The sequence below is a fragment of the Mastigoproctus giganteus genome, chromosome 3 (genome assembly GCF_048544385.1).
Source record: "Mastigoproctus giganteus isolate SK-2022 chromosome 3, ASM4854438v1, whole genome shotgun sequence".
In the NCBI taxonomy this organism is placed as follows: Eukaryota; Metazoa; Arthropoda; class Arachnida; order Uropygi; family Thelyphonidae; genus Mastigoproctus; species Mastigoproctus giganteus.
Genome location: NC_143577.1, coordinates 197,724,280 through 197,739,153, shown reverse-complemented (window position 1 = coordinate 197,739,153; position 14,874 = coordinate 197,724,280). Strand labels below are relative to the sequence as shown.

Below are 14,874 nucleotides of genomic sequence, written 5' to 3'. Positions count from 1 at the left end.
CCAGACATCTTGGCCACTCCGATCACTGGACCACACCCATGACACCTCCTCCCTTCCTATCCTTTCTGTACACATTGTACTCCCCAAATTCCAATTCTGCATTCCTAATATCAGTGTGACACCACATCTCTGATATCCCAACAATATCCACCTTTGATGTCTTGACCAACACTTGTTTGTTTGTTTGGTTTTTTTTTTTTTAGCAGCATTAGCAATTAAGGCCATATTGCTCCAGGATATGCAGTGGTTATTCTCTGAACTTTCCGCATCCTCCGTATTTGGTGGTGACGGGCTCGAACCCAACACTTGTAATTCATCAAATTTATTTACTATACTTCTAGCATTGGTATATAAGCAGTATACATACACCTATTCTTATTCTTAGTTACCCAAACACATCCCATATACCCACCTGTTTCACAATGACTGCCATCAGTCCCTGAAACCAGATCTTCAAGAATGGGCCAGGAGTGATCAAAACTTCCTTTCTACGGTCAGCACTGGTGACGAGAGTTGGGGTATGACCCAGAAGATAAGCAACAATCATCCCAGTGGAAGAGCCCACCTTCACCCTGACTGAAGAAAGCCCGACAAGTGAGGAGCAGTGTGAAGTCCATGCTGGTCTGTTTTTTGGACAATGATGGAATGATCCATAAGGAATTTATCCCTCCTGGCCAGGCTATCTTAAAGTAAAGTTCTACTGCAATGTCCTGAGGTGGTTAAGGGAAGCCGTCAGGAGGAAACATCCGAGAAGAGGCGCAAAAAGAACTGGGTCCATCGTGACAATGCGCTGGCCCACACATCTCTCGCTGTGGCGCAGTTTTTGGCATCCAAGAACATGACAATCGTTCCCACCCCCCTTTATTTGCCAAACTTAGCTCTCTACAACTTCTTCCTCTTCCCAAGAATGAAAATCAAGCTGAAGGGTCGAAGATTTGACAGTGTAGAGGATATCCATACCAAATATTTGACAGTGTAGAGGATATCCATACCAAATAACATAAGCAAAGAATTGTTTGCTTATGTTAACACTAGAAGGAAAAGAATAGACTACATTGGGCCATTACATATGAATGGCATAACTAGTGCAATCTGTTCAGGTTACTGATGAGCTAAATAAATACAGCACACTTCGCTTATTGAAATTGCAGATAAGATAATGTTGTCATTCCTGTAATTTTATCGCTTTTATAAAGTCCTGATCAGATGTATACTAACACACACAGAAAAAAAGATTGTTTATTGTAATCAACACCTTGTTTATGTAGTTTAACCACCTATGATTTAAACAATGTAACAATGTATAATCAATACGATAGTGATTATGTGTATTATTATATAATACTAATTACCAGCACTGATATTTAGACAATGAAATTGAAGATTTCGTGAATATTTGACAAATAATGAATTCCGAACACTGATGCTGGAAACAAATTAAAGTATAATGGAACATTATGGAAAACTTCATAAGGGAACTGTGATAATCCATTGGGCCTAATATTTTGAACATCTCTCTCAATGCAAGCAGATTAAATTCAAAAAGTAGGATTTTTTTTTTTTTTAGGAGCATTAGCAACTAAGGCCATATTGCTCCGGGGATATGCAGTGGTCATTCCCTGACCTTTCTGCATTCTCCGTATTTGGTGGTCACGGGTTCGAACCCCGGTCTAATCAAGAAGGACTAGTATGAGAAAGCACTGGCTAAAAGAGCACAAAGAACAGCAACAAGGATTTTTTCACGTATATGAATACAAAGAGGAAGAAAAGAAATTAGATCAAACCCTTGTGCGGTGGATGTAGAAAAGACTTTGAAAACCCAGCTAGCTGATGTTGCTGATTAAATTAATAGGTATGTTACATCGGTCTGTACTGATGGCAAATGGCTGCACAAGTAAGGCATATGACTGTTTATTAGAAAAACTTTCAAGTCTAAAGGCAAGTAAAGGCTCATGGAGTTGATGGCATATACCCAGTATCTCTGAAGGAGATAGCCAGAGAGCGTGAACCATTGAAGTTAATTATGAATGCATCAGTGGACATGGGAGTGGTTCCTTTGGACCTGAGAAGTGCCAGTGTATCGCAAATATATAGAGGTAGTTTTAAGAGTGACGTTAATCTGACTTCAGTAGTAGGGAAAATCTTAGAGGCAATGATTAAGAGTGCAATCTAGGAACGTTTAACAGAAATATCATTCTGAAGGACAAACAACATGGTTTTGTTAAGAGAAAATCATGTTCACCTGGTAAGATATTTTGACACAGTTACTGCAGTTCAGTAGGGAACAATTGTGACAGTTTATTTGGAGTTTAGCAAATTCAGTCCCTTTAGAGGTTACTGTACAGAACATGCTAGGATTGCTGGAAAGATTTTAAGATGGATTGCAGAGTGGCTGCATGGAAGAAGAAGAAGACAGTGTTTAATTGATTTGTGGATATTCTTCATATTGTTGTAACATCAGGAGTGGGGTCCCACAAGATTGGTCCTTGAACAACTGCTGTTTCTGATTTTCGTAAACAAAGGGATGAAAGGCATGAGAGCAAATATTGCAGATGAAACATTGGAAGTCGTTTTGCTCTCCATTTTGTCCAACCTTTCTAACAGTGAGGTTAATTTTCCTTGGTGGTTTTAATGTTTACAACTCCAGCTGGCTTCCATTTGGAATACTGTGTTCAAGTACGAAGACCTCATCTGAAAAAGGACATCAGTGTTCTCCCTAGAAAAGTTTGTCAGCCGGGTGGCATTATGAAGTAGTCAGGTGAGGAAGTGTAATACTTTGCAATATTATAAAATTTTCTGTTATTTATAAATGTGACTCAAGCGATCCAGAGCAAACATTAATTACATAATTTAACATTATATTTTCCTGTCGCATTGAGCTCGATTGCATATTATGTTCGAATTAATACTGATCAAGATCAGTGAGCAGTACCATATGGTACTGTGAGAATCGCTTAAATTTTAGCCAGGTGGTCAGTTAAATTCACCAGGCGGTGAGCCCATTCGATATCCTGGAGAGAACACTGGACATTGGGCTTCTTAAAAGGAACCAAAATCAAGCAACTTGCATGGTGAGATCAGCAAAATGACTATATGAGAAACTCTGATTATGTGGGCTGGAGCCTGGTTACCAGCCACCTCAGAGGTGACCTGATTGAGGTTCATAAGGCTCTGAGAGGGGTTAGTAAAATGAATGTAGGTGGAATTTTCACTGTTATAGGGAATTACTCAGGAGCATAAATTCAAATTACAGGAGAAGGGGTTTATAGACTATATTGTAGGAAGTTTTCTTTTAGGCAACTTTTGAGGCTAACAGTTTGAATAAATTAAAAGGTCACCTGGATAGTTACCTGTATGAGGGAAGGTAAGCAAATAATTTGTTTTTTTTAACTAATCAGTCCACCCCCAGGCAGTGCAGGTAAAGCCTGTGGCTTCCTTGCTCTATATGGCTATTACTATTACTATATTCCTTATACAATCAAACCTAGTTACAGCAATCTCAGAAATAACAAAATCCACATTACTATATCACAAATCTCTGTATAAATTGTGCCATTTTGCATTTTTTTTTTTTTTTTTTTCTTTTTAAAGAAACCCACCTTAAAAAGAATCTTCTGATATTCTTAATATTAAATGAGCAAGAACTGTAATTGGTAATAATTGGGATATAATTATAATTAGCCATCTTTTATCTCTTGCTTTTATCTCTCCTTATAGTATAAAATTTTACAGTAAAATGGCCAGTATATAATGTATACAGTAAAACAACAAAAATCCAGCACTTTTTAATGTTTCTTCAAGAGTATTTGATCAGATCATTACGAGGGAAAAGGGAAAATAGGCTGTCGAGGCTTAAAAAGGGACACCAGGTCAGATTTATGCATTATATGTTCCATTAATAATTTTGAAATAACAGTTTCTTTTTGTTTTATATTTTTCCTAGACAATTTATGTCACAGTAACATTTATGTACTAGCAAAACATAAAATCATTCCTTTTGTGAGATATTCAAAACTAATTCACAGTACACTAATTAATAGCACAACAGTATGTATTTAATTTTTAGATGATCTGAATGCCAAATTCATATCACATTATTTATACCTCATATTAAAAATTACTGGGCAATTGCAATACATTACCTACCTGACCAATTCAATGGTATTGGTTAACATATTGGCTTAATGGTGGCACTCTGTGGTTATTATAGGAAATTAGACCTATTGTATTATTTGAAACAAAAAAATAAATAAAAATAAATTACTTCTAAATACTTATAACCTTCAAACACCAGAATGAATTTTCAAAAAATATAGCATGTGCTGGTTCCCGACCATGCCAGATTTAAGAGATTATACTGTATTTCAGATTGTGTAAAGCATTAATTCAATGTCCATTTGTGTTGTATTTTGAATATTAATTTATTGTAAAGTACATTTAACTAATTAAAAATGTAGCAAAAGATTGAAGTTGTGAGAAATTCTACCAGTAGTGGAATTCACTAAAACTTCCAACGTATATAAGAATAAAATAAAAAAAACTTCCTAACTGTAAGCCACCAAAATGTCAGTTATAAAAAGAAAAAATTAACGCAAAGATTCTGTTAAACTGTTAGTTATAAAAAATTTTCAAACTCAGATTTCATTTCATTTGATTATAAGTATATTCACATCTGAATATACTTATAATCACAATATATGATAAAATATTCAGCCATAATAACAGTCACAATACTATTATATGATCTCATAAAATTATATTTTTAAATTTATCTCAGGTCTGAAAATCTTAAACAAAACCAAATCATTTTCTGCTATAAACGTTTTCACTAAATAATGTTTGTCTATCATAATAGCAAAACTATGTGATTTTGTAATTTAAAATTTACCTCTGATCTGGAAATCGTCCTTCACCAAACCCAAATCTTCTTCTGCTCTCGAAGTTATCACTGAATAATTTTGGCCTATCTTGTCTTCCAAACCTTTCATTTTCAAAAGGTGGTCTAGGAAATGGAGGTAAACCTGGAGGGCGATCAAGACGATCTCCTCCTTCAAACAGCCGACTACTTGGTGGCAAAGGAAACCTATCAAAATTACCATCTCCAGGGGGTTCAAATTGCTCACCCTTAAAGGGTACACCAGATCCTGGTCTATCAAAGCAACCTGGATCCTGCATATGTCCTGGTGGTGGAAACTGTTCATCCTCGCGGGGTAAAAGTCCGCCACGTGGTGGGGGTGGAATACTCTTTTCAAACCGATTATTTCCTTCCGCCGGAACACGTGGGAAAAGTGGTTCTTTATGAAATTTTCCAGGTAAAGGTGGTGGCGGAAGTAAGCCCTGTCTCTCAAATTTTTCAGGTTCTGGAAACTGCCCAAATGGAAACTGTTCATTATCTTCTAGAAGTCCACTTGGTTTATTTGGTGCTCCAATCCGTTCAACATGTTCACCAAAAAATTCTCTATTATTCCATCCAAAAGGTGGCCTGCAAGAAATTTGAATGACACTGTTATACACAAAAATATAAATTAAAATTATATAATTACAATGGACAGACCGAATATTCATATAAGCAGACATAGCCTTACACTAAGCAATTACACTCAAAAATGTTGCAAGAGTTCCCAGGTTTACGTTTTTTTTTTTTTTTTCAGGTATCAAGTATCAACAAAATTGAAAATATGAACATTAATTGCAAGAAATGAATGTTAAACATTCGTAAATCCCACATTTAAAACCACACTTGTAGGTATACAATACAGTGCACCCCGCTTTACGATATTAATCCTTTCCAGAGACACCATCATATTGTGAAAATATCGAAACGTGAACCCAAAAATACAGTTTTTTAGAGTTATCTCTGAAATGTCATTTTTTTAAATGTAAATTGTATTAGTTACCAATTAAACCATTAAAATGCACTACCATTTCATTGTTATCACATGTTCTGTTATAAGAATCAATTTTCAATGCCTTTGTGATAATTTTCTAAAGTACATTTCTTTCTGGAAGTCACGACCATAAAACAAAAACAATTTGCAGTTTCCGGTTTATTGGGCTTTTCTGTTAGTGCAATCGATTATAAACATGTAGTTTGTTATTTGGTTTTTAGGAGCATTAAGCAACTAAGGCCATCTTGCTCCGGGGATATGCAGTGGTCATTCCCTGACCTTTCCGCATCCTCCATATTTGGTGGTCACAGGCTCGAACCCCGGTATAATCAAGAAGCATGTGCTACGCACTGCTGCTCCTGCCCACCTGGCTATGGAGGTGCCTAAACGCATAGTAAACTCGATGTTATTGCATTTGCGAAAATACCGATAGTTGGAATTGTATGGGTTTTATTATGGTGAAATGAGTTTCTCCTTCACTGCAATCTTCAATCGTATAAAAAAAACAAATTTTCAGAATCTTCTCTTTTTTTTTTTTTTTTTTTTTTTAAGCTTCATAAACATTAACATTTGTAAGTCATAATTGTTTCTTTAAATTATAATTTGCTTGATTTTATAGGCTGCTTTCATTTCTTTGGATAAATCAATCATTGTTTATACATAAACTAATTAGCTAACTAATTTCATTGTTGGGAACATAACCCCTGTTTTCAACATTATGTCTATGGGAAATCAATTCCCGCTTTACAAGTTTTCGCTTTATGAGTGCGCACTAGGAATGAATTATTCGAAAAGTCGGGAACTACCCATACTCTAGTCACTAGAGAATATAAATCCTAACACTAGAGTCTAGTGTCAGATCTTAGTTAATTATATGAATGATTATTGAAATTTTGTTTGTATAATCATGCTTGACGTTTACTTCTGAAATAAACTAAAAAATATAGAATGAAAGGTTGTAGTGTGTAATAATTCCAATGGTTCTATAATAAATATTTAATTTACTCATGTTTATCAATGTTTGCTGTGACCCCTAGAATCTTTTATGCAACCCACTGTTTAAGAACCACTGCTCTAGAACACACAAATGGAAAAATATATACAAATGTTCAAACTTTGAAGGGCATAAGCAGACATATGTAGTAAATAGTAAAAAGATTTTACTACGTGAAAAAAGTAAAATAAAATTTAAACTTTTTACAATGGACAACTGCTTTGGTGAGCGTACAGAGGCGCAACAGCTTACAGCAGCTTTTCCAGGCCTTCTTGTGGATTAAAAGAAAAAAAGATCTTATTCATGCACCTTTCTTTTTTGATATACATCCTAGTCATTCTATAAGAAAACAAAGGGAGATAATCCCCACTCAGCACTTCCTAAGATGCACCAGATAAGGAATTCAAATGTGACTTTTTCACTCTTTTTAATTTTAAGCTACACAAGAATAAGGACCAGAAAAGCATACTATAATAAAAGGCATATGTAATTTCAAATGGAAACTTTTGTAAACTTTACCTGGCTGCCTTGAAATCCCAAATGCATTTCTGTAAGCTCATCATGGCAGTTACCCCAGGTTACAATATTAAATTTTATTTTTATTTCATTAAAGTGTTTTTCTACTATATAACGTTACATTAACTCTTAAATACAGTGGATTCTGGTTATTTGGGCCACCAGTTAATTGAGGCAGCTGTTTATTTAGGTACATCTTAAAAAACAGAACCCAATCGAGAAAATAGCAAGGGTTTACTTTGCTTAATTGGGACAACACGCCATTTAATCGGGGCAAGAGACTGCAGCACTGGAGATTACCCTACTATTGTCTCCAACTGAACCACGTGGTACGGTTGGATTTCTGGAGGTCACAACCATAAAACAATTAGCTGCTAACTGGGCTTTTCTGTTAGTGAAATCTATCGTAAATGGATAGAAACTTGATCTTACTGAATTTGTGATAATACGACAGCTGGAATTCTGTGGGTTATTATGATGAAATGTGTTTACAGTTCCATGGAATCTACAATCATATAAAAAAATTAAATTTCAGAATCTTCTCTTCATTCTTATTTTTAAAGCTTCGTAACTTGTTACTCTATTCTCACTTGCACGTATCATGTTACTTGCAATTTGTGTGTGCCATGTACTTTATTACTGATTGCTTATCTTTTTACTGTTTTAAATTTTAATCCTCACCCACAAATGTCAGTGAACAGAAATGTCAACTAATTAGTATGTACATATTACAGTACGTATTAATTATTCTGATTATCACGTATATTCTTCTGATTATCACGTATCATTTAATTTTTTAATTGGTAAAGTAATAAAGGGTAAATATGTGCTTAATATATCTTTACTCTTATAGTCTGTGGATAATATGCCTCCTATTTTCGCTAATAAGAATTAAAATTCAATTCACAAATGTGATCACAATGACTGCCACTTACTACACACCGTGGGTATTTTTAGCTATTTACATGAAACTTCAGATAATTGGGGCAGCCACTTAATTGGGCCAAAATGCACTAGTCCCAATGTGTCCCAAATAACCAGAATCGACTGTACATTTTTTAAAATTTCTATTAAAAAATATATTTTTATTCATTCCAACCTCTATATTACAAGAAAAATAATTAAACATCCCCCCCCCAATATTTGGGGAGGGGGATTTGTGACAATGCAGTCATAGGAAGACTGCAGTTATAGGAAAAACCATTATGTTACAGAAATGCAACACTGCAGTTATAATAAAACCTAGAACCTTTCATTTTCTAGTCAATAATTATATCTTATTTGAAATTTACATATGGGAAGAATTGTAGTTATTATAATTTTGTTATAATAATTCATTTTTTTGGCACACTGTTTCAGAATATAATGTGCACACTGACATTTTAGATATTTATCTGAGTTCATAAAGTCCAATGTTCTACATCGGTTCTTAGTATTCCGAGGAAACAAATGTGAAACCCACTTTCTTTGGTTTAAAGCATCTTCAGTACTGTGATTTTTTTTAGTGTTTTCCACCAACCATGGAATAAAACGAAAGAAGAAACCAAAATTTTTTAAAATATTTAATATTTACAATAAATTATTTACAAACAATATTACTAATAGTAATTTTAAAATAAAATAAAACAACTGTGATATACAAGATAATAATAAAATGCCGAATTTAAAATGCAATAAAATATACTGGTTAAAATCGCTAAAATACTAACTGAAGCTTTCAAAGGCTTCTGCCTTCTTTCTCAACAGTGAGAAACACTGTTGAGAAAGAAGGCAGAAGCCTTTGAAAGCTTCAGTTAGTATTTTAGCGATTTTAACCAGTATATTTTATTGCATTTTAAATTCGGCATTTTATTATTATCTTGTATATCACAGTTGTTTTATTTTATTTTAAAATTACTATTAGTAATATTGTTTGTAAATAATTTATTGTAAATATTAAATATTTTAAAAAATTTTGGTTTCTTCTTTCGTTTTATTCCATGGTTGGTGGAAAACACTAAAAAAAATCACAGTATGAGTATACCCAACCCCAGAGGCCTATTTGAAGAACATCTTCAGTACTGCATTTAGACTATCCCCATCTCTGAGCTTTAAAACTTTCAATGGAACAAGTGTCCCTGCAATATCACTTCGTAAATATGAAAATTTCATTATTGAGTTTCATTTTTTTTCTTTTGCTTCACCAGTTTTCGTATACAAAAATCCATTAATTTATGATGGCTTTATCTCTTACAAGTACATTCACCCAGAATGGGCCCCAATTAACAATTCCTTTTTGGGTATGTTCTGTGTGTGCGCACGCACGCACGCACGCACGCACGCACGCACGCACACGCGCGCGCACACACACACGCGCGCGCACACACACACACACACACACACACACCAATGGGCCAAAACATTATGACCAGCGAGTTGTTATGCAAATTGAAGCAACTGCAGGTGAACTGTGTGGGTCGGGACACAGTATAAAAAACACTTGATACTGAGCTCCGTTAATCAGTGTTACTCTTGTTCTTCAGATAGGAAAGGCATCAGACTTAAGCGAGTTTGACAAAGGTCAAATTGTAATGGCCAGATGACTGGGTCAGAGCATATCCGAAATGGCACGGCTGTGAGGTGCTCACGGTCAGCCATGGTTAGTATTTACAGAAAGTGGTCAGAGGAGGGAAAACCCCATGAACCTCCGGCGAGGTGTTGGACGACCACAGCTCATCGATGTGTGAGGTGAGCAAAGGCTCTCCCGGATGGTATGGCAACAGAAGGGCGACTGTTCCGCAACTCGCAGGCAATTGGAATGCTGGTGGCAGGAGTATGTGTCACAACAAACAGTATATCGAACCCTGCTGCGCAGCCACAGGCCACTCCGAGTGCCCATGCTAACCAAGATTCACTGGCGACAGCGCATACAATGGGAACGGAGCATCAAAACTGGACCTTGAGTGACTGGAAGAAGGTCATCTGGTCCTATGAATCACGTTTCCTGTTGCACCATGTGGATGGCGGGGTACGTGTGCGTCGTTTACCTGGCGAAGTGATGGCACCTGGATGAACCACGGGACAAAAACAAGCCAGTGGCGGCGGTGTCATGCTTTGGGCGATGTTCTGCTGGGATACCCTGGGTCCAGCCATCTATGTGCTGGGCACTCAGACATCTACTACCTACCTAAATGTCATTGCTGACCATGTACACCCTTTCAAGGCAATGGTCTTCCCCTCTGGCGGTGCCGTCATTCAGCAGGATAATGCACCATGCGACTCTGCCCGGATTGTTAGAGACTGGTTCGCGGAACATGAGGAAGACTTTCAGGTATTGCCCTGGCCTCCAAATTCCCCAGATATCAATCCCATCGAGCATCTGTGGTTTGCTTTGGAACAGAAACTCTGATCTGCGGTGTCTCAACCACTGTAAGGTCCAGTGGTTGCGGTGTCTCAACCACTGGACCTTATAGGAATTAAAGGATCTGCTGGTTATGTGTTGGTACCAGATACCACAAGACACATTTAGAAATCTTATAGCGTCCATGCCTTGCCAGGTACGAGGTAGGTGGTCATAATGTTTTGGCTCATTGATGTAAGTTGCTAACGAAATTCTATGAGACAGGGTCAGCTGTTTGATAAAGAGCACAGTGGAACTTCACAGCCTTTCCAATGAAACAATGATGACAACAGGATAATTTCCATACTCCTGCAGTACCTTGTGCTGTGATATTGCTGATGTTATTTAAAGATGTGCCATGACATTAGTTTTGCTGTTAACAAAGGAGGCAGTCACCTTTGAAAGCTATGGTGTTGTTTTATCACTATTATTGCTTTTAATTTAAAATATTTTGTATATTTTAATTTTACATTTTAATTATATCATTTTATCACTTTTAACTCAAGATTGTCAGTGTCTTTTATTTTTACATCCAAATTTTATCCAGTCTTATTTTATTATATTTTAATTTGTATTAATAAAGTTTGAGTCATATACAGTTGGTGTATTCCACTGCAGTTATGACATGACAACAGTGATTGGAATATTTGCACTCAACAGAAAAAAATCTCTGTGGTCCTCCATGACAGTATCATGGTTTTGCCACTTTTCGCTTGATTAGAGATATCTGGGTTCAAGTCTTGTCATAGACTAAAGTAACTTATAAAGGATTCAACTGGGTGCTGTAGTTAGCTGAAATCAGACACAGGGACTAGGTTTTCCCCTCGTAGGTTATATTGGGTTTTCAGCCCACACAACATGCAAATCAGCTGGCAAACATTTGTTCACCCTTGTGCAAACACAATACACATGGTGCAACATGGTTTAGGACTAGAGAAATTGGGATGCCAAGATTATTCAATATTCACTATCCTGAAGAGATCAATATTTCATTGATCTCTTCAGACCAAAAAATTTTATTGTGTTCATTGGAGTGCAGAGACATTGCACTGAGCCCAATAAATTTCCAATTTCAGAACTGCCGTGATTTTTGCATCAAGTGAAGTTAAACAGCAGTCAACTTCCTATGTTATTGGTCCAAAAGTAATCCTAACTTGATTAGCCTCCAAGGAGCAAAGGTGGTAGTTGTGTTACGGTATACTCTGGCCTTGGAGAGGGCTGAATAACTGGTTCCAATAAAAAATGTTTAATAAAATAATCGTCTCCTTTTTCAGTTCCTTCAATACATTTTTTACAAGTAAATAATACATACAAAAAATTGGTCCCCATTTTAAGTGGAATTTTCTGGAATCAATTATTCTCGGATAACGAGGAAAAATTGGTTCCCATTTTAAGTGGAATTTTCTGGATTCCACTTTAAATGGAGACCCCCCCCAGTAAATCAATTTAATAACTAATAACCATAACATTAATCAAATAAAAATTACACTGTTAATATTTTTTTAAAAATATCATACCTGTCATCAAATTCTCCGGGGTAACTTTCATCTTTATCAAAACCTTCACCCATACCTTCAGGTAAGTCATTAAAAATATCATTCTTAGTCATTCCCTTACCTCCTGGTTGCCACATATCATCAGTATCATCTGGTCTGTCCATTCCCTACAGGAGAAGTTAAGAAAATATGATAAAAACAAAACTAAATAAATAAATATATATAATTTTATATATATATTATTTACCCACAAACCTGATTAAAATGTAAAAATGGCTTAGCCAAATTGTTAAACGCTTTTCTAAAATCTTTGTGAAACTGTATTATTGATGAAGCACAAATGAGAGTGTGTTTACAATTTGTAAATTACCAATTCATGTGTAACATTAGCATTAGTTGAGGCATACAATGCAAGAAGGCAAGCTTATGTAGAAGCAGCCAAAAAAAAAACCCTTTCCATTTCATCCATCTATTCACTCCAAATGCTTGTCCAGGTCAGCCTTAAATTTATTTAAGCTATCAACTTCCACAACAAGAGATGGAAGTCTGTTCCAACAATCAACTACCAGCTGGCTAAAGGCAAATTTCTGCACATCTATTCTACAACTGTCTTTTCTCGATCTGAATCTATGCCCCCTTAAGTTCTTAATCTGAGCAAGAGGAAGAATCCCATTAACCTTGAGCTTACTCAACCCATTCAAGGCCTTATACACCTCAACCAGATCACCTTGCAAGTGCCTAGTCTCCAGGCAATGCAATTTGCAGAACTTAAGCCTTGGTAAGAGCACCCCTTTGTTCCCACTCACCAATCTTGTTGCCCTTCTTGGTACTTGTTCTAGCAACTCTACATCCTTCCTAAAATGAAGCTTCCAGACATGTACACAGTATTCAAGGTGTGGCCTGACCATTGCCTTGTACAACAGAATGATCACCTCCTTGTTCCTGCTAGCAAAATTCCTCTATATCAGGGGTGGGCAACTTTTTCGTCAGCGGGCCGAATGAAATTTTCGTATCATGATGCGGGCCGAATGAAATTTTCGCATCATGATGCGGGCCGGAATAGATTGAACGATTTAATAAAAAAAATCAGAACCTAAAAAATGTTATATTACTTGAATTACCAAATTATTAATGTATTTTTTAAAAAAATATCTGAATGTCCAATTATCATTGAAAATGCGGCATTCGGCATCAATTTTTCTTTTTTTTTTTAATTGGCTCATTTTATGGGCTATAAATTATATTAAATTAAAAATTGTGATAATTAGAAAAGGCATAAAACAAAATATCTCGCACCAATATTATTTTTTTCAATAAGAAGTCAAACACAAAGGAACTTCGTTCGATCGATGCTACAATAATAATTAGGAAATAACTCTTTGATGCTGCGTAGAATCACTTGGTTACTGTTGTACTGGCCGCGATTCCCGATTGAACTGAATTAAGCCGAACGTTTACGTCGAGTGTAGTCAGGTATGGATTTTCCATATTTATGCATTTACCGAGGGGGCCGGATTCAACATTGTCGCGGGCCGCATCCGGCCCGCAGGCCGGCTGTTGCCCACCGGTGCTCTATATCATTGACCTGCAGCACATCTACAATTCTCAGCAAACTTCATATCTGACTGCACAATTACCCTCAGGTTTTTTTCACTCACCCTGAGTGTAGTACCACACAGTTCGTACGTTTCGCTTGGGTTACTGCTGCCCATATGCAGCAGCAATACCCGGCATAGCACTGATAATTGGTACTGAAACTGTTCCATGTTATGTGAAACCATGCTGATTGAGGTATAATTATAATGGGTTTCAAACGAATACATACCAGAGAAACAGTCTATATAAACAAATTATAATAAATCTATAAACAATTTGCGCTTTATAGCCAATTAAAAGAATTTCAAATAAAAAATATTGCAAAAATTTTATTAATGAAAAGGTAACATCATGAGAGATGAGAGCTTTATTGTTTATTTGGGTATTTCAAAAATGAAGTTTGGTGAAGTTATTTCTTCTTTTTCTCGGCATACAAGTCTTTGTAGCATTGAATCCCATCTTATAAAATTTGCCATATCTTGATGCTACATCCAACATTTGGATCTCCATTCATAATTGCTGTTGTTGTTTGGGGTTTAATGGCGCAAAAGCAACTTCGGCTATATTGCGCCTGTTCAAGTTTTGTTATTTCCTGTTATATTGTTACTGATTTAACATATTAGATATGATTAGTTAAGTTTATTAAGCTGAGGTATGATAAGAGTTCACTGATGTTTGACTTTTCTCCCATAATGAGTTCAAGGCTTAATGGCTCATTTGAATGCGATTTGAAAGCTGATTGGCGGGCAATTTGGTATCGTGGACATTCTATGATGATGTGCTTCACTGTTAGTGTGGTCAGACACTGAGGGCATTGTGGAGGATCGTCTTTCATTAGGAGGTAAGAGTGTGTTAAATATGTGTGTCCGATGCGAAGCCGGGCGAGGATAACCTCTTCATGTCTGTTTGACCGAAAACTTGATTTCCAGGATTTCTGCTGTTGTTTGATTTGGTATAATTTATTGTTTGTTTGAGATTTCCAGGTCTGCGTCCATATATTTTCAG

General features: G+C 36.1%; 1 protein-coding gene across 7 annotated transcripts in view; it reads right to left on the bottom strand.

The window, feature by feature from the left end:
- Nucleotides 1-14,874, bottom strand: part of LOC150088559 (uncharacterized) — a 478,816-nt gene that overhangs the window by 296,431 nt on the left and 167,511 nt on the right. For all 7 annotated transcript variants that reach the window (XR_016546738.1, XR_016546737.1, XR_016546739.1 and 4 more), the window contains 2 exons: nt 12,295-12,440; nt 4,889-5,482 (listed from right to left, as the gene is read on the bottom strand). Coding sequence is in view for 4 of the 7 variants with exons in the window: in XM_090369563.1 (XP_090225689.1) it covers nt 4,889-5,482; nt 12,295-12,440 (740 nt within the window). In the remaining 3 variants the exon portion in view is untranslated. The remainder of the gene's footprint in view (nt 1-4,888; nt 5,483-12,294; nt 12,441-14,874) is intronic.